At 44.4% G+C, this 19,702-nt stretch overlaps 1 protein-coding gene across 14 annotated transcripts in view; it reads left to right on the top strand.

Annotated features, from left to right (window-relative positions):
- HDAC4 (histone deacetylase 4) overlaps positions 1–19,702 on the top strand; it is a 277,057-nt gene that overhangs the window by 212,873 nt on the left and 44,482 nt on the right. For all 14 annotated transcript variants that reach the window (XM_064159879.1, XM_064159896.1, XM_064159913.1 and 11 more), the window contains 3 exons: positions 1,838–2,095; positions 4,364–4,550; positions 12,697–12,830. In XM_064159879.1, the coding sequence (XP_064015949.1) occupies positions 1,838–2,095; positions 4,364–4,550; positions 12,697–12,830 (579 nt within the window). The remainder of the gene's footprint in view (positions 1–1,837; positions 2,096–4,363; positions 4,551–12,696; positions 12,831–19,702) is intronic.

The raw sequence follows: 19,702 nt of genomic DNA, 5'->3' as shown, positions 1-19,702 counted from the left end.
TGTATTATGAGTAATGAAGCTGAGGAGATGGGGGGATGGAGTGGGGGGTGCCTCACAAAAGTTCTTAAGCAGTTTTGATCACTGAATCTTTTAGGTTGCCAGGAACCTTATGAGATCATTTAGTCTGATGTCCTTGCTCAAGCAGGGTTGGCTAAAGCTGGTTGTCCCAGGACCATATGCAGTTGTGTGTTGAGTGTCTCCAAGGATGAAGACTCTACAACCTCTATAGACAACCTGTTCAAGTGCTTGGCTATCTTCTCAGTAAAAAATGCAGGGCTTTGTGTAGGCATTTCACATGTTTTAATTTGTGCTCATTGTCTCTTGTCCCATCACCTCTAAGTGGAACCCATCAGGCCCCATGGGCTGATGTATGTCCAGGTTTTCTGCAGCGATCCCCAAACCTACTGATCCTCCATCAAGTTTTGCTTGCTCCAGACTCTGCCTCTGGTCTCAGGAGCCTGGAGTTTCTGAGGGATGATCTTGCTCATAAAGATGGGGCACACATGTATACATTGTGTCTCTTTCTTTTCTGACTGTGTTAAGTCATTATCTCTTCTGACATGCAGCAATCCACAAAGTGCTGGAAAGCCATGGCACTGCACCCTGGTGCTTGCAAGGCTCTGTTTTTGAGAGCTTTGAGTCCCACTTACTTGAGATCATTTGTTGTAGCTCTGAGCAACCTCTTGCCATCCTTACTGTGATACTTGCAAGCAACTATTGCATTACATTACCTTTGTCTGCCTACATCTGCTTTGTATAGGTTTGCTTAAGTTATGTGGCAGAGTCTCTCTTCCTACATTCAGGGAAAAATATTTAATTTCAGGTTTGAGCCACTGTTCTTCAAGGAGCAGGTTACTTACCAGTAATCACTCCTTCTGCCTGTGTTCAATAGCCATGTTTTGATTTAGCTTTACTAGATTTAAAATCAATATCACTTTTTGTACCAATGACCTAATCTTTATTGAAGCTCTGCTCTGAGAACTTTCAAAGTTCAGCAGTTTCTTTATAAGCTTGTGAAACAAGTACAGCCTGAGCTCTTGTAAAGAAAGGAGATTGATTTATTTACCTATGCTGGGTTTAAAAACAGTTCCTTTTTGTTCTTTCTTTTTTTTGTTGCTGTTCCAAATAAAATTCATAAGCAGTCTGAGATGGAGAACTGAATTTTATCTCAACAATGAACTTTCAAAAAGTCTGAGTGAATTGTAGTGAAAATTATATAGTTCCCTTTGTTTTAGCAGCTGCTTTCTGAAAAGTTCACTACCTCTGGTTAGGAAGATCTGTTTAGAATGATGCTGTTCTTGCAGTTTCCTTCTGTACAGATGCTGTAAAATGAATGTCCTCAGTTTCCTTCAAACTAACTTCCTAAGAGTGCAAATTTCAAAGGAATCTTTCTCACAGATAAAATTCAGGAGGCGATTCAAGAAGAAGCTGGGCAAGCAAAGTAGCAGAAACCCTCTTAGAGGGTCTGTATCTGTCATCTTTATTCAGAATTTAATTGCCGGATGTACCAATCATTATTACGCTTCTCCTGCATGGGTTTGTGACTGATGTAGCATCCATTGGTGTGCAAGCACAAGAGGCTCTTATTTCTTAGGAAGGAAAATCAAGTACAAAATGAAGGGGTCATCATTAGTTGGGGCATAGGATTTCATAGTGCCTAATGCCAAGGTTACCCTGACCTTCCACTGAGTGGCTGTTTTGGACCTTGTTTACAAGATAAAATCTGTAATTCGCAATTGCTCTTTTAATGAAGCTGGGCTCTTTGAGAAGAACAGAGTGATCCTTACCTGTTATGAGTTACATTTTATTTGTTGCTTGATCTCTGGGTTGTTTTCAGATTATATCAAAGCCCAATGAACCAGCTCGCCAGCATGAAAGCCACCCTGAAGAGACAGAAGAAGAGTTACGAGAACACCAAGCCCTTTTGGAGGAGCCGTACAGCGACAGGGTTGCAAGCCAAAAGGAGGCCCCAGGGCTGGCCAGCGTAGTGCAAGTAAAGCAAGAACCCATTGAGAGCGACGAGGAAGAAGCAGAGCCACAACAGGAGTTGGAATCGGGACAGAGGCAGGCCGAGCAGGAGCTGCTCTTCCGTCAGGTGAGCTAGTGTGGGACTTGGTTCTTTGTAGGAAATGGTTTGGTTCTTGGCAGTCACCTTACACTACTCTAAAAGGAAGAAGCTGGGAGAAACCAGCTCTTTGAATGTTTGCTACGTAGAGAAACCTGCAGGTAAAATCAGTGCCATCCTTCCCTGGCGTCACCGTGTCAACTTTGAAGTGCCAGGCAAGGGAATCTGGATCACCTACTCAAAATGCAGTCGATGTGTCTGCAGCCACAGGGCCACTTTCAGTTTGTTTCTTTGGAAAGACAAAGTGTGGCTTTTTGAGCACCCAGTACTAGCAGAGGAATTTATGTTTTTAAAAAAACCTCTCTGGCCTAGACAAGAGCTGAGTAGGGGAACAAAGGATGAGGTTCATTGGAGGAGATTCTTTCTTTAGATGGAGATCCCAGAGATTGTGCCTGTGTTCGCTTTTGGGGGTAGCACCAGAGGCTTGTGGATTGCAAGTAATAAATTCAATAACAACGCAGCATAATCTTCCCATTTACATGGCAGTCTCCCAAAGCAGCCTGTTGTGGTAGCAGTAATGAAGGTTACAATTCTCTTAAGGCATCAGTGCTCTGCTCATCTTTACAGCCCTTGGCTCTTGGCATCTGACTGCTTACAGCAATGGTTAACCCTCACACGGGATCTGCAGCCAAGAGCAGACTGTGGTCGCCATGCCAGGGTGTAGCTCTGAGTAAATCCACAGCCCTTGGCTAGGGAGAGGGGACTTGTGCCAGGTTTGCAGTTGCAGTGTCTGTGAATCAGGTGCAAACTGGTTACTCCATGCAGCCATTTGCATCTTGCTGCCATATTCCTAGCACTACAGAACTGACTTGCCTGTCATGAATGTCATTGACTGTTGTTGCTCAGAAAATGCATTTTTTGGTTCCTTACTGTACAACATTACCTTTGTAGCAGCACTGCCTTGAAGGATCAGTGCCATTGCCAACCGAGTCTGTACAAAGTGGGGTTTGGTTTGTACAGTCACATCTGAGCCTCATTGCCTTTGTAAACAAATAAATTAAATGTGACATGCTGCTACTGATGGACCATAGTGATACCATTCCTCTGAAATTGCAGCCCCTGCTGCCCTACTCCTGGGTGCATAATCACACCTAAGTCTTGAAAATACTATGTCCTCCACAATTATTTTGTTTTAAAGAGGAGGGAGTAAATACAGGAGATGTGAAGGCTGTTAGGCTGTGACTGCACTGTGAAAGCCAGAACAGACATCCCATTTGACCAAGAACCTGTCCAGCTCTTGGTGTGGCTGCACAGAGAACCAGTTTGATTGAAAATGCTCTCCTGACAGGGATCCAGTTGAGCCAGACTTGTTCGCTGGTCTGGTGCATCACACTGAAATCCACTTCTGTAGTAGCGGAGAGAGTCCTAACTATTGAAGAGAGTCTAATAGAGAGCCATGAAGATGATGGGAGGACTGAAGCATCTCTCTTACAAGGAGAGGCTTGGAGACCTGGGGCTCTTTAGCCTGAAAAAGAGAAGACTGAGAAGGAATCTTATCAGTGCTTGTAAATACCTAAAGGGTGAAGGTCAACAATATGTGGCTGGGCTCTTTTCAGTGGTGCCCAGTGACACAACAAGGGGCAGCAGGTATAAACTATAACATAAGAGGTCTCACTTAAACATATGCAGAAACCTCTTTACTTTGAAGGTACTGGAACAGGCTGCCCAGAGAGGTTGTGGAGTCTCTGAAGACTTTCAGGCTCCTCTGGACATATTCTTGTGCAGCCTGGTCTAGGTGAACCTTCTTTCACAGAGACACTGGACTAGATAATCTCTGGAAGCTCCTTCTAACTCCTGCCATTCTGTGATCCTGCAAGAGGCACAGGAAGAGACCCAAGGGAAGGATAGGGCTACTTCTGCAAACAACCTTGCCAGCATGCACCAGCTTTGGAGCTGCACTTACAGAATCACTTGGGTTGGAAGGGACCTTTCAAGGTCATCTAGTCTAATCCCACTGCAGTGAGCAGAGACGTCTTCAACTAGATTAGGTTGTTCAGAGTGAGTCTAAGCTGACCTTGAATGTTTCAGAGATGGAGCTTCTGCCACCCCTGTGGGCAACCTGGTCTAGCATTGACTTTGCTCTAGAAATGTGCACATCTTCATTTTCTGCACACGTGTGCCATGTGCTCATTTATTGGGAAAAGGAAGCCAAGCCTGTGAATCATGATAATCCTTTAAAACCCTCTTGTGAAGGCACTGTGCAGACTTTCAGCAGCTAACTGCTTCTTTTCCCCGCAGCAAGCTCTTCTGTTGGAGCAGCAGCGTATTCACCAGCTGAGGAACTACCAGGCGTCTCTGGAGGCAGCTGGCATGCCCGTTTCCTTTGGAGGGCATCGGCCTCTGTCTCGTGCACAGTCCTCACCTGCCTCGGCCACCTTCCCCATGTCCGTACAGGAGCCACCCACTAAGCCAAGGTTCACAACAGGTAACAATTTTGAGCCCTGGAGGCTGAAGCAGTGGGGCTGTGGTTACTGTTTTACTACATTTCATGCTTTTCTGTCCTGTCCTTGGAAAACCATATGGGGGCTTTGTGTCAGCTGTGTCTGGGGACTTTATAACATCTTGTTTTCATCAAGGATAAGATTCAGTCCTTTTATGCCCTGTTGTCCTGCTTGTCCCTTCTCCAGACAGAAAAAGACCTGCAAAAATCAATAGAAGCATAGCACAGTATTTTAATTATGTATCTCCTGAAAAAAAAAGGACCATTCATATGCTGTGACAAAGCTGATTTCGATGCAAGGCAGAGAGAGGCAATGATATTGAAAAAGGGTAGCGTGCCAAATGCAATATCTGTTGGCTGCATTTTCTGCACCTTCTCCAGTCCCTGCGCAATCTCTTGCCATAAGTTACCCACTCTGGGCAATGTGCCTACTCCTCCTTCTGAAACACAGTCTCTGCTCAAGAGTCTGTTCCCATAAGTTAGGAAAAATGAGGTGAGTTGATTATTTCAAGTTGCCTTGAACAGACAGACTTGAAGAGTGTTTTTCTCACCTGTTCAATCTTAATCTCAAAGGAAAATTGCGAGTGCAGTGAAAACCACAACTGCAAAAGAGGTGTTAAGTCTCCCAACCCTAGGGAAGTGATCAGCCCTCTGTACTTGGCATTGGTGAGGCCACATGTCGAATACTGTCTTCAGTTTTGGCCCCTCACTGCAAAAATGATTCTGTGTCCAAGGAAGGGCAACAAACCCGGTGCAGGGTGTATAGTCAAATGTTACCAGGAGCAGCTCACAGAACAGGCGTTTTTCAGCCTGGAGAATGGGAGGTTGAGAGAAGACTTCGGTGCTCTCTGCAGGTGCCTGAAAGGAAGTTGAAGCGAGGTGAGAGTTGGCCTCTTCTCCCAAGTGACAAGCAGTAGGACAAGAGGAAATGGTCTCAAGTTATGCCGGGGAAGTTTAGCTTGAACATTAGGAAAAAAAAATCCTTCCTCAAAAGGATTGTCAAGCACTGGAACAGGCTGTGCAGGGAGGTGGTGGAGTCCCCATCCCTGAAGGGATTTAGAAGACTTGTAGGTCTGGCACTGAGGAATATAGTTCAGTGGTGATTTGACAGCACTGGGTTAACAGCTGGACTTGGTGATACTAAAATTCTCTTCTGACCTAAAGAATCCTCTGATTAATCGTTCTTCCTGAACCCTGACAACCAACACCTTTCCACCAAAATCCTTTGTGTCTATTCAGTAGCTTTAGTAACAGATGAAAGTTAATTTATTTGCAACTTTTCAAGTCATATGTTGAGTGATTGGGCAGACTTTAAAATAAGTCCGCCTTCTTCCCCAAATGTCAACTCTATTTTGTGAATGAACACTTTGCAATGCAGTGTATGCCCTGGGAAGAGGAAGTGGAGGGGAAAAAAAACAACTCCCAAACGCCCAAGTAAGAGCAACTCATGATTTTGTTTCTCTTTCACTTTTCCGTTTGTTCTTATCTAACCCACACTTTTTACATCATTAAAATCAGCCCTGTGAATCGGGTCTATTTTCAGAGGCTGATGGCATAGTAATAGTGATATGTTAAGTCTGACTTTGCTCTTCAGCTGCTAGCTGCAGGGTGGAAGGCATGTGTGATCAGCTCTGCAAAAACCCAAGCAGTAGCTCGTTTTTGCAAATCAGCCCTTTAAGTCTCTCTTTGTTGTCAATATTGAAACCTTGAATTTCAGCAAAACTGCAACCAGTTACAGGAGGATTATTCTAGATTCTGACTTCTGCCAAGGATGCAAGGAAGGGTAGTCCCCTGGCTCACAGTCAAACCAGATGAAACTTGATCATCTAATACACTTAGAGCCAAACCTTAGAGCTTTAAAAACAAGGAAGCCTGGCCCTACTTTAAGAGATTCTTCATTCTTTCTCTTTCTGCCCTTCTCTTCCTCCAGTATTTAAGTTGCCCTGTCAATCACAGGCAAGACTTTGAATGTACAATAACATTTCCTACCAGAGGCTATAGTTTGACTTAGACCTGTGCTTCTAAATTTAATTTAAAAGTACAGGTAATGGTAAGAATGCAGATTTTGAGAACTGTGCTGCTTTGAAAAGGCAGTGTTACAATGCCATGATTTATTTTCTTTGGAGGCAGGGTTTAAAAAACAAGAAGATGGCTTAAAATAAGTAGTGGGCTATCACATTGCCTTTATATAGCACTGCACAGTGCAACGATATGAAGAGTGCTTAGTGTAGTTCACCTGTAAAATGTCATTTTCACAGCATTTAGGGACTGGATTTTTTCATTGCCTTCTATCTCATGCAGTTCTCTACATTTGTGATAGGTGAACAGAGAAGGAAAAACTCAAAAAAGTGGTGTTAAAAGAGAAAGTGTGGGGAATTCACTGAGCACTAATAAAGGTACAAAGCATAAGTTGTGTGACCTCTATACTAGTTTTACTGCACGTAACACCATTCTTGGCTTGGAAAGACAAATCATGTGGAGACATGGAACTCCAGAGAGACTCGAGTCAGACAATGGCACTCATTTCAAGAACAATCTTGTGAAAAACTGGGCCAAAGAGCAAGGTATTGAGTGGATCTATCACATACCCTACTATGCACCAGCTTCAGGGAAGATTGAGCACTGCAACGGTTTGCTGAAAACCACCCTAAAAGCCATGGGGGGTGGAACTCTGAAAAACTGGGACAAACATTTAGCACAAGCTACCTGGTTGGTAAATAGTAGAGGTTCAGTAAACAGAGCAGGACCTGCACAATCAGACTTGGTCCAAACAGTAGATGGTGGTAAAGTTCCTGTTGTACGTGAAAAGAATCTGTTAGGGAAAACTGTTTGGGTATTTTCTCCTTTGGGCGAAGGGAAACTTTCACGGAAGTGGCCAGCCTAAGTTCTAGCTGAGCCTTAGCCTCTCTAATTTTTCTCCTACATAGTCTGGCTACCTCCTTAAACACATCAGGAGAAGCCTTCCCCTCCTTCCAGAGGCGATACACCCTCTTTTTCTCGCCAGCAGTGTGCCCAGGTGGCCAAGAGAGCCAGTGGCATCCTGGCCTGCATCAGGAATGGTGTGGTCAGCAGGAGCAGGGAGGTCATTCTGCCCCTGTACTCTGCACTGGTCAGACCACACCTCGAGTACTGCGTTCAGTTCTGGGCCCCCCAGTTTAGGAAGGACACTGAGATGCTTGAGCGTGTCCAGAGAAGGGCGACGAGGCTGGTGAGAGGCCTCGAGCACAGGCCCTACGAGGAGAGGCTTAGGGAGCTGGGGTTGTTTAGCCTGGAGAAGAGGAGGCTCAGGGGTGACCTTATTGCTGTCTACAACTACCTGAAGGGTGGTTGTGGCCAGGAGGAGGTTGCTCTCTTCTCTCAGGTGGCCAGCTCCAGAACAAGAGGACACAGCCTCAGGCCGCGCCAGGGGAAATTTCGGCTCGAGGTGAGGAGAAAGTTCTTCACTGAGAGAGTCATTGGACACTGGAATGGGCTGCCCGGGGAGGTGGTGGAGTCGTCGTCCCTGGGGCAGTTCAAGGCAAGGTTGGATGTGGCACTTGGTGCCATGGTCTAGCCTTGGGCACTGTGGTAAAGGGTTGGACTTGATGATCTGTGAGGTCTCTTCCAACCTTGGTGATACTGTGATACTGTGAAACCTGTCCCAGGGGTGGTTTCTGCTGAAGGTCCTGGTCACACCTACTGGGTAATGCAGGAGAATGGTGAAATCCAGTGTATTCCACAGAGAAATCTAACCTTAGCTGAGAGAGTTTAAATTCAGAGTGTATAATACAAGCTGTTAGGAGTTTTCTGTTCTAGGTACTGTTTCACCTAAAAGGTAAAAGACGAGTTTGATCATCACTGTCTGCTTAACAATGGCAGGAAGAAAGAGCTTTGTCCTCTAGGCGTGCAAGCACGGAGCAGAAGGGCAGGCATTGCAGCTGCTGAGCATGTGTGCATGAGTTAGGTTGGTAAGGTTTGCTTAAAGTTGTCCACGGTGTGTCGGAAATTGTGTTTTTGGAGGTGGATACTAAAGCTTAATCACTGGGATTGAATTATTCTTTGAAAGGCAGGAAATTAAAGTTTTGGGTATTTTTCAAAGCAAGCAGTGCTGAAGTGCATCAGACTTAACTTTTCGCTAGGAAAATCCATCTGTTTGATAAGTGGCTGCTTTGGAGACTGATCCTAACATGATTATGTGCTTTGAATTCCAGAGGAATTAAGATTTGAATTGTTATCATTTTGTGGGAGGGCTGGAAAAGACAAACCTCAGTCAGTGGCAGTAATGAAGCCAATTGTGATCGCTTCAGACACGAATGTGGCTTTTAAGAGATCCCTTATTGTCCTACAGACAAAGAATTGTTCGTCTATTTCATGTGTGGGGTGTTCTATAGAAAACACTAATGCTTCCTCTGGAGGGACTTAGGACCAGACAGCTGCAAACTCTGAGGTTTATATATGATTTATTTTCCTGTCTCTGTCAGTGACCAGTACCTGAGAATTCAAAGATACAGTGAAAGAACAGCTAATGCACCTCTCAAGCATGATGTGCATTATTCCACATGAAAGTGAAAACAGTGCCCTTCCTGACTTCTGCAGGCAATCAGTTTCATGTCCCAAAGCATGACATTTAATTTTCCTTCCCACCAGCAAGCTAGTCCTTGAACTTGCCCTTGCTAGCACAAGTGGCCCCCTTGACTTTAATGAATACTTCTGCATGCACTATTCTACACACTTGAATAAGACTTCTCAGGTTAGGCCATTAATTTGCATAGCTGCAATTATCCAGTCTCTGATCTCCTGTAAAAATGGTTCCACAAATTGTTCTGATCTTCTGCATTAAAGTATTTTTCATTTCTGATGAAGGCATTTATTCTCTCCTGCGCAGAGCAATGTAATTATCTGAACCTCAAATCATATGTTTGTTCTGCCAAGAAAAGCGAGTTGGTTATGCTTTAGTGCTGACCTTTAAAAGTGATTGTTCTCATGTCTTGAAGAGTATTGCTTCCAGCACCACTTAATTTAACTTGTAATGGCCAATGTAGTTTTGGATTTTAAGTTAAATTGCAAAGCTTTCCTTTAAGTGTGTGTGTGTGTCTTCATTTGAGTGTCCCCAACCACAGGAAGAAACTTGGAACAGCTCCCTTCTTTCCAGTGGCTTGGTTTTTAAGAAAGAGAAATGTTGAGTGAGGTGTGATTACAGTAGAAGAACTTCATTGAGACATTGCTGTTAGGACTGAATCATTAGGAAAGGAGAAACTTCATGGATAACCAAGTTCTATAAATCCCACTGTGGTCTCCACTAACAACCTACAAGTCCCTTTTCAGAAAGCCTTTTCTTTAACCCCTTCATCTGCCTACGTTGAATAGGCACAGTTGCCAAACCCCATTTTAGATCTACATGTGTATTTTAAAGACATGTATCTCTCCAGCAGCTGTGGGTGAGGAGCTGCTTCTGAGCAGACGCCAAACTTTATCAGGTAGTGTAGCGATAGGACAAGAGGTAAATGTTTCAAGCTAAAAGAGGACAGAACAAAACTTATGGATGGACCTTCCCTGAAAAAGAATTGAGGCCATTTTGGACAGGGCTGTGGGCAGCATGGTTTAGTGGAATGTGTCCCTGCCCCATGGCACAGTGGTTGGACTAGATGATGTTTAAAGTTCCTTCCAACTCAAACCATTCTGTGATTCTATGATTCCTCAAAAAACCCCTGGGAGATACCTGGCAGATCTGCTGCCCCGCTGAAAGACAAGAGAAGAGCAGAAGAATGTGAGATCAATGCAAAAAGCTGGTTTTTTCATTTGCATTTATCTTTGGTTTGATTTGTGTTGGTTTCTGCTGTACCAGCCTCTAGTGTGAATTGATAACACATGCAGCTTGTGACTTTTGAGTCTACAAAGCCTAACTGTAGTCCCCTGGAATTCAGAGAAGGCAGCACCACTAGTCAAATGTGCAGTCTCATGTAGTCTAAGTGGACATCTACGTGGAGCTCTTTTGGTAACAAACCATAGAATCCTATCTGGTTTGGGTTGCAAGTGACCTTAAAGGTCTTCTAATTCCACACCTCCTGTCATGGGCAGGGACATCTTCCACTAGGCTGCTCAAAGCTCCATCTGTCCTGGCCTTGAACTTTTTCATTGATGAAGCATCCACATCCACAGCTTCTCTGGGCAACCTGTGCTGGTGCTTCACCACCCTCACAGTGAAGAATTTTTTCCTTGTGTCTAATCTGAATCTACTGTCTTTCATTTTAAAATAGCTACCCCATGTCCTGTCAATACACTTCCTGATAAAGAGGCCCTCCTCATCATTTCTGTAGTCCCCCTTTAAGTACTGAAAGACAGTAATATGATCTCCATGGAGCCTCTTTTCTCCAGGCTAAACAACTCCAGCTCCCCCAGCCTGTCCTTAAATGCATGATGTCCCCTGAAAATGAGTTTTCTTCCAGTAGAGATTAACCTGAGGCAAAGTTAGCATAGACCTTAGACTATTTTAAATGAACTCAGACCTGGGAGTTCTTAGGGACAGGCAGCCTTGCCACTGGGCTACAGCTTCTTCTCAGGTAGCATTTACAGTCATTGCCTTTGCCCAGCAGCCTCTGTGAAGTTTGGTGCCGTGAACCAAGCATGAGAGACCTCTGCAGAGCTTTGCAGCACAGTCTTACTTAACTGAACTTTGGCTAACCCAAAAGCAGTCAATTACCCAGCACTCTGTTCTTTTCCTAGAACCAAATGTGGTCTGAGCTTTTTTGTCTTTGCACTCACCTACAGCAAAGCAAGGAACTGCCAGATCCCTCCCTAAGGCTGAATACCTGGAAGTGTCGGTGCCAGAGTTTGCCTCAGAGGGGAAAGCCAAGTATTTCAGTGGCAGAACATGCCTACACTCAGTCAGAAGGTGTGATTCCAGCTCCAGCCAAGCCTTGGGGACATTCAGCAGCATGGCGCTGAGCCTCCAGGCTGCATGTGCATGGACGTTCTCAGAGTCTGGTTTCTTACAAGCCCCTTTGTACTCCATGCAGTTGCAAAGTGTGCTGTGTATCAGGACTTAAGCTGGCTACATGAAAGCTCCTTGAACTGTTCATGCCACGGCATGGGTGTGCTCCTCTGGGATTTTGGAGGAGCAACATCACTCTTTGACATCAGGATCTGGAAACATTTTCTTCCTTTGCTGCTAATTCAAAGGCTTTGGATTCTCATCAAGACCTTTGGTTTGCAACTTTATAATGTACTTTCAGACAGATACTTCTTGCAAGAAACCTCGGGGGAAAAGAACTGCAACCTTGTTTGTTCTGTTTTCTGGAGCTTTTGGCTGAAGGGAAGGGTAGATTTAGACCTTTAACTATGTCTCTTTTGCCAGAGGAAAAAAAGTCTTTTGTCCCCAGAATTGCATAGCTGTAGAGGACCTGCTGCTTTTCTCCAGTGGAACATTGGCTATGAAATCGTAACTGCTTCCAAAACCGTACCCAGGCAACTCTGGAGCATGAATCAAAATCTCCTACACTGTTGTCATGCCATAACTACTTGGTAATGCAAGGGGATTTAACTGCCTGACTCCCACATTCAAATGAAACAACACTGCTAAATACCTACGTATTGTGCTGAATAATTATGCCCAAATGTGTGCTAATAGCCTTAATTAGCATGTTGACAAATAATGCAAAGACTGGGGCACAAACTATTGCATGAAGCAAGAGTGCCTGCTAACAACGCAGCCTTTTAATCCCAAGCCCTAGAGTCATTTTAGCAGCAGTTACAAAAGTACCCAGCAGCAAATCTGCAGGTCAGTGCTCTCTTAGATCAGGATTCTGCCCTGGCACCTCTGTACTGGTACTGATGCTTTCAGTTGTCACCTCGTTCTGTCACCAGCCTGCAGAGTTCTTGGGGCCTAATTTCTTTCCTAGAGCCATTGAGGATTTCCAGCGGAAGGGATCATTGCAGGTCTAGTGCTGACTTAAAGCAGCACCTTGGGGTTTAATTTGGTAGAGCTCCGTGGCTCCTGCTGAAACATCCAGCCTGTCTCTAGAAATACTCAGTAGAATATGAAGTGCCAGTGTAAAAAGAAGAACATGAGGTGTTTTTTCCATATATCTGGCTTTTGTTGTTGTTGTTATTTTTGTTTTGTTAATGGAGAGCAATTTTGTAACCCCTGCTGCAGGCCTCGTGTATGACACCTTGATGCTAAAACACCAGTGTACCTGTGGAAACACGAACAGCCACCCAGAGCACGCGGGAAGGATCCAGAGCATCTGGTCCCGGCTCCAGGAGACAGGTCTCCGTGGCAAGTGCGAGGTAATACAATTACCACTGAAGGGGAAGATGAGGTGGTGAGCCTGGGGGCAAGGGAGGATGTGAGTGTCTGATTCAGCTGCTGGATTAGGAGAGGTTTGGGGGGACTGATTTCTGGTCTGGACAGTAGTGTATGAACCAAATCTGCAGTTGAGATTGTTGGCTGCTACCTGGATGTGTAAACTTTATACGATGTTCTGGCTTGATATTTTTATAACTCCAGCTGTTGACAGTGTTTTGCCATATGTGGCCTAAATTTGATCCATTCCTAGATGGTTGCTTGTGCTTGTTGAACATGCATCTGTCAAGAGTACTTTTCTAGTGATCTGATTTCATTGTCTTCAGAATGTTACAAAACACAGGAAAATGCTCTTGCTTGATGTTGCAGCGAAGCTTCTCCTGTAATTTTTGATCCTGTTTGCTCTAAACTGAAAATCATCATAGAATCATAGGAAGGTTTGGGTTGGAAGGGACTTTTAAAGGTCATCTAGTCCAACCCTCCCACAGTGAGCAGTGACATCTTCAATTAGATGTCAACTGGTTGCTCAAAGCCCCCACTCAACCTGACTTTGAATGTTTCTAGGGATGAGACTTCTACTACCTCTCTGGATAACCTGTGCCAGTGTTTCTACACCCTCATTATAAAAAGTTTCTCCCTTCTATCTAGTCTAAATCTTCACTTTCTTAGTTTAAAACCATCAGCCCTTGTCCTGTCATTACAGACCCTGCTAAAAAGACTGTCTCCATCTTTCTTACAGATCACTGTAAGGTCTTCCCAGAGCCTTCTTTGGGCTGAGCAACCCCTACTCTCTCAGCCTGGTCTTCTAGCAGAGGTGTTCCAGCCCTCTGATCATTTCTGTGGCATACTCTGAACCCACTCCAACACGTCCATGTCTTTCTTGTACTGAGGAGCCCAGAGCTGGACATAGTACTCCTGGTGAGGTCTCACCAGAGTGGAATAGAGGAGCAAGAATGCCCTCCTTTGACCTGCTGACTGTGCTGCTTTTGATGCAGCCCAGGATATGGTTGGCTGTGAGTGCACATTGCCAGTTCAAGTCCAGCGTTTGAAGTTTCTGCCAAGTGTTGCATTTTGAAGCAGCCAAAGATAAGAGCACAACATAAAGTGACCATGTTATTTCTTAGCGCTCCAACCACAACAACAAAAGCTGTGGAGCAACAAGTTTGTATTTCTGTGGCTTCATAACTTTTTCAGTACTCTGATCAGTAATGGTCAACCTGTAGCGAAGGCACTGTGAAAATGAGGATCCGATGATGAGAGGAGACCTTATTGTGGCCTTCCAGTATCTTAAGGGGCCCTACAAGAAAGCTGTTGAGGGACTGTTTAGGATGTCCAGTAGATATAGGACTGGGAGAAATGGAGCAAAACTAGAAGTGGGTAGATTCAGGTTGGATGTTAGGAAGAAGTTCTTTGACATGAGGGTGGTGAGACACTGGAACAGGTTGCCCAGGAAGGTGGCAGAAGCTCCATCCCTGGAAGCTTTTAAGGCCAGGCTGGGTGGGGCTCTGCGCAACCTCATCTGATGTGAGGTGTCCTTGCCCATGGTAGGGAGATTGGAGCTAGATAGAATCAACCAGGTTGGAAGCGACCTCCAAGATCATCCAGTCCAACCTATCACCCAGCCCTGTCCAGTCAACTAGACCATGGCACTAAGTGCCTCATCCAGGCTTTTCTTGAACACCTCTAGGGACGGTGACTCCACCACCTCCCTGGGCAGCCCATTCCAATGCCAATCACTCTCTCTGGCAACAACTTCCTCCTAACATCCAGCCTAGACCTCCCCCGGCACAACTTGAGACTGTGTCCCCTTGTTCTATTGCTGATTGCCTGGCAGAAGAGACCAACCCCCACCTGGCTACAGCCTCTCTTCAGGTATTTGTAGATAGCAATGAGATCTGCCCTGAGCCTCCTCTTCTGCAGGCAGCACACCCCCAGCTGCCTCAGCCTCTCCTCATAGGACTGTGTTCCAGGCCTATCACCAGCTTTGTCACCCTTCTCTGCACACATTCCAAGATGATCCTTGCGGTCCCTTCCAGCCCTGGCAATTCTTTGATCTAAGCACTATTCCACCACAAGAGATTAACTTTATTAGACATATGTATTTTAAGAGGAAGACAAACTAAGGAAATAAGATACTAAAATATGTAGACTAGTGATTAATAATAACGATTGTTAATAATTATTATTCATATCTACTAATAGCAGTGATGATAAATTAGTGATAGTGTGTATTCATCAACTCGTTAAGCATCTGAGGGGACTGAATCAGAGAGTGTATTTGAGTTGTATGAGCTGCTGGATGGAAGTATTTTCTGAGCAATCAGAAAAGACCTCCACGTGGTGGCAGCATTGCCATGAGTCATGCCCTCACATATCCCTGAAGGGAGCAGGAAAGAACTTCAAACATATTTCTGCCTATAGAGACCTATTTAATTGAATTTTGAGATTATTATTTGGGACCAAAAAAAAAGAAACCCTCCAATGTCAACTATCCTACTACTGTGTAGCTCTGTGTTTAGAAGTAGGAGTTAAGTTGTGCAGTGCTGATTGCCTCAGCTCCTGAATTTGTGTTACAGATGTTTTCTCATGTGTGAGTTCTTCACTGTATGATCCCAGGCAACTGTTGTTTTGCTTAATTTGGGATTTTCAGTTGCTCTCATGGTTGGAGTTGTTCTTGATGCTCACCCATTTCCCCTCTGACCATAGGTGACATTCAGCCTCACCTTGACTCTTCCATTTTCTGCAAGCTATAGATACATGATGTTAGCTTTCTACCTTAATTGTGGTGTTTTCTTTCCCGATTGCTTTCTTCATGACCTTCAAGGTGGACAATGACCTACCATTTCAGGATAACCAAATACTCTAATTGCATTTACTTCTCTCTCTAGCTTTCCTTTACAGTCACCATCTCATACTCCTGTTTAGACCTGTCTTAAGGTTTCTTTCTTTATCTCAACGTTTCCCATGGGCTTGATGAGCACATCCTTGCTGTGTTTGTCCATCTCCTTCCTGTCTCCACACTTCTGTTCCTAATATATTTTTTTCTGGGGCCACTTGTTCTCTTTCCACTCTCCTTGGTCACTGTAATTCTATTCCACACTGCAAAACTATGTGCTCGCTTCCCTGCTCTTCAGAGTCTTTCTGAAACTCCTCAGTTGGAATCTGTCCATCAGCAAGCAGATGAGGACCATATAGGAATTTCCTTCAGGGAAGATTACTTCCCTGTCAGGTGCTCTTGCGTAGCAAGGGACTGTATTTTAGACACGAGTGATCACAGGATCAGAGGATGTTAGTGCTTGGAAGGGACCCAAGGAGATCGTTGAATCCAACCCCCCTGCCACAGCAGGACAATACTATCTAACACAGATCACAGAGGAACACATCCAGACAGGCCTTGAAAGTCTCCAGAGAAGGAGACTCCACAACCTCTCTTGAGATCTCTGCTGCCAGGTTGGCGCATGAGCTGTTGGTATTGCCTGGGACAATGGACTTGTCCACTTACTCTCAGGACAGAAATGCTGTAGCCCTAACATGAAGAGAGCTTTATTACGTGGGACATATTCCATTCTATGATCAATTTAAAGGCATTTTGAAGTCTGACTCGATAATTGTGATTACTTTCAATAATTATATTACTTTTCAAAACACCTGCTGCTCGTGCCAAAGCTCCACGCAGGACAGTGCGAGCTGGGCCCTCTATCCCCCTCTCCAGTAGTGTGCATATGATGTGTGAATTTTTGGTGCAGTTCCTTATATGAGGATGGTGCCACGTGCTACCAGTGCAGCCTGCTATGTAGCTGCAATGGATTGTAACTGCTCCAGCTGCAGAGCAGCACGCAGAAAGAGGTGAATATTTTCAGAATTAATAGTAGGTCTGCTGTGAGTCAGCAGCAGCATTTGGATTGTAGCACTCAGAAATTTGCCAGGCTGTACAATTATTATTTTTTATTTTTTGCTGAGCTCCTGCTTTGTTCTTTTTTCTTTTCTTTTTCTTTTCAGCTGGTCTTGCTGACAGACACATCTGTGCATGCTCATTTTTATCTTCACTGTTGTAGATCCCTTGTCCTGTGCCTCAGACATTATAAGCCAGTTCAGTAAACTCAGTGGCCTGATGTGAAAATTGTTTGTGATGAGGTAGTTTGAACCATTTCTGACAACACAAGTCTGTAACAGGGCAGTTTGAACTTTGAGATTTCCATATCTTCGTGTTTCCCCTTTATTTCTTCACAGCCCTTTGCTGTGCTCTGGGCGTGTGTGTAGTTGGTTGCAAGTAGTTGCTCGGCACAGATTCAAGGCACAGTGCCCTGCGTAGATAGTAATCCAGTATGCACTGTGTGAGATCAGAGCAGACTCTGCTGGATCCCTGTCCTCTTCCTGAGGGGTTTTAACAGGTCTCTCTCACTCCCCCCACAGATGCACACTGAAAATAAATCCCAGCTCTGCTTTCTCATGCGATGTCTATCAATTTTCAGGGTCTGTGTCCTGGAAATGTTCTTGTGGTGTTTCTGTTGTACACATACCTCAGGTCAGAGAAGGGCTCCTAGATAAATATTTTTATCATGCATGCAAACAGATACTTACTTAGAAATTTCAGAAATGAACTAAGTTAAAATCAGTTTTCATCAGGCAGCTGAGAGGATCTGGACAACCTGCCAAGTGCTGAGTTTCTACCATCTCTCTTAAAGGCAATAGAAGTGTTCCAGAAGGGGCATGAATATTTGTAGAACTCATTTTTTCAGCAGTGAAACAAATATGTATGTGCTGAAGTTGGACAAAAACTGGTTGATGTCCAGCTGAGGGCAAGATGTGCATTGGTTTTGCAGTGTGATAGGTAAAAGCCTGGCAGAGTTGTGCAGGGTTAGTGATGACCTTTTGGAGGGAAAGCAGTTGTCCAAACTTAACAAGAGCTGTGGTTTAGGCTACTGCTTGTTTAATTAAGTTAGCTTTATAAATTACAACAATTACTTTGGTGTACACTCAGAATTTAAAAGCAACAATTATACTAATTGGGGCAATCTCAGTAAAAGAACTCTGCCCCCCCAAAAGAAAACCCACAATCACAGCACAAAGCAATCCTCTCAGTCTTCATCAGGAGCATGAGGAAATCAATAAGTTTTGCACTGTATTTCAGAGGAAATCAAAGCCCTGAGCTGTTTGAGGAGGACAGGGAAGTTCCTCAAGCAGGATCTGTCTCCAAGTACATGTAGCAATCCTGCTGTGCTTAAAGCATGAGCAGAGTCAACTGTGAAGGTCTGTAACAAGTGGTCAGTACCTGCTACTGTCTTCTTCAACATATTCATGTGTGACCTAGGTGAAAGGATGGAATGCACTCTGAGCAAGTTTACTGATGATAATCTGAGATGTAGACTGAGATGCAAATCTTGATGGATCTGGAAACAGAAGTGAAGGATGTGTTGTGGTCTCTAAGTTTACTTTGAAGGGATTGATTTATATTTTCTTGTTCTGTCTTTGTGCTAAGGACAAAGCTTGTGGCATGTGAGCTGGGAGACAAGAAAAGTGCAAAAGCCTCTGGAACATAGAACTCATAGAATTAGAGAATGGTTTGGACTGGAAGAGACCTTAAGAGATTGTCTAGTCCAAGCCTCCTGCTATGGGTAGGGTCAGCTTCCACTAGACCAAAACCCTGCCCAATCTGACCTAGAACTCTTCCAGGGAGGGGACATCTACAGCTTGTCTGAGCAACCTGTTCCAGTGCCTCACCATCTTCACAGTTGAAAAACTCCTTTCCTATATGTCATCTGAATCTTCCCTCTTTCATTAAAAAAATACCTTTACTTCTCATTCTGTTGCTACACTCTCTAATAAAAACTCCCTTCTCATCTTTCTTATGGGCTCCCTTCAAGAACTGGAAGACATCAGTAGGGTCTGCCTGAAGCCTTCTCCAGGCTGAACAGCACTCTCAGCCAATCCTTTCTAAGCAAGCAATGTTTGCTGTGACATGTTGATATGTATTTGTTTCACTAAGTGGTAGCTTTTACAAGAATGTGTTTTACTTGCAGCTCAGAAGTTGTCCATCCATTCATAGTTTCTGCTCAGTTATGGGTGTCACACAGAGAGGAGGGTGTCACTGCTACCCTCCTAAAGAACACAGAGCAGAACATAGAGCTTGAATGTCTTGATAGGGCCACCTGCTTTAAATGAGAGCAGCCCTTACCCATTCTGGGGAGCTGAAGCCATTGGCAGCCGGAAGAGCTGGCCTGTTCCTGCAACGGGCTGCTGTTCTCCTGGTGTCTTCATGTAACGCCAAGAAACACAAAGTGCTATTTCTGTCCCTGTATGTAGCAGCTGAAAATGGGTCAGTACATCTTGTTCAAAGGAAAAGAGTTGGCATGTGGGTTAGGGGGAAGCTGTAAAAGCCTGTAAGGGGGGACTGAGGCAAGCTTACCATGAATAAAAAAGAAATACAGGATAAAAGTTCAAGGGGGATTTGCCAGATATTTCCATCCCTTCTGGGTCTAGCATTTTTGTGATTATTACCTCTTTAATGGGATGCTGTATTTTTGCCTCATCATTAACCTCAGGAAACCTAGGTGGTGGAGCAAAGCATGGAGAAAATGAAAGAGGAACTGGAAAGGAGAAATGCCAAAATTAGGAGAGGCAGAATGCATGAGCACTGCAGCTGTGCTTTGATTTCTACTGCCTTATGCCTCCAATGATTTTATGAAGTGATTTCCACTGCACTCACCAACTCATGGTGGAGGTTTATACTGAAGGTTGGAGACCAGAAAAATATCTTGATCTGGTTCTGTGTATTATAGTTTGGAGGTGGAAGTCCTGAAGTTCCTGTGCTTGCAGTATACTATACCCAGGACATTCAGACTGAGCGGGTGGCAAG

This window comes from Pogoniulus pusillus, chromosome 2 (assembly GCF_015220805.1).
Source record: "Pogoniulus pusillus isolate bPogPus1 chromosome 2, bPogPus1.pri, whole genome shotgun sequence".
Lineage (NCBI taxonomy): Eukaryota > Metazoa > Chordata > Aves > Piciformes > Lybiidae > Pogoniulus > Pogoniulus pusillus.
The sequence above is the reverse complement of the archived record's forward strand: the minus strand, read 5'-3'. Positions and strand labels throughout refer to the sequence as shown.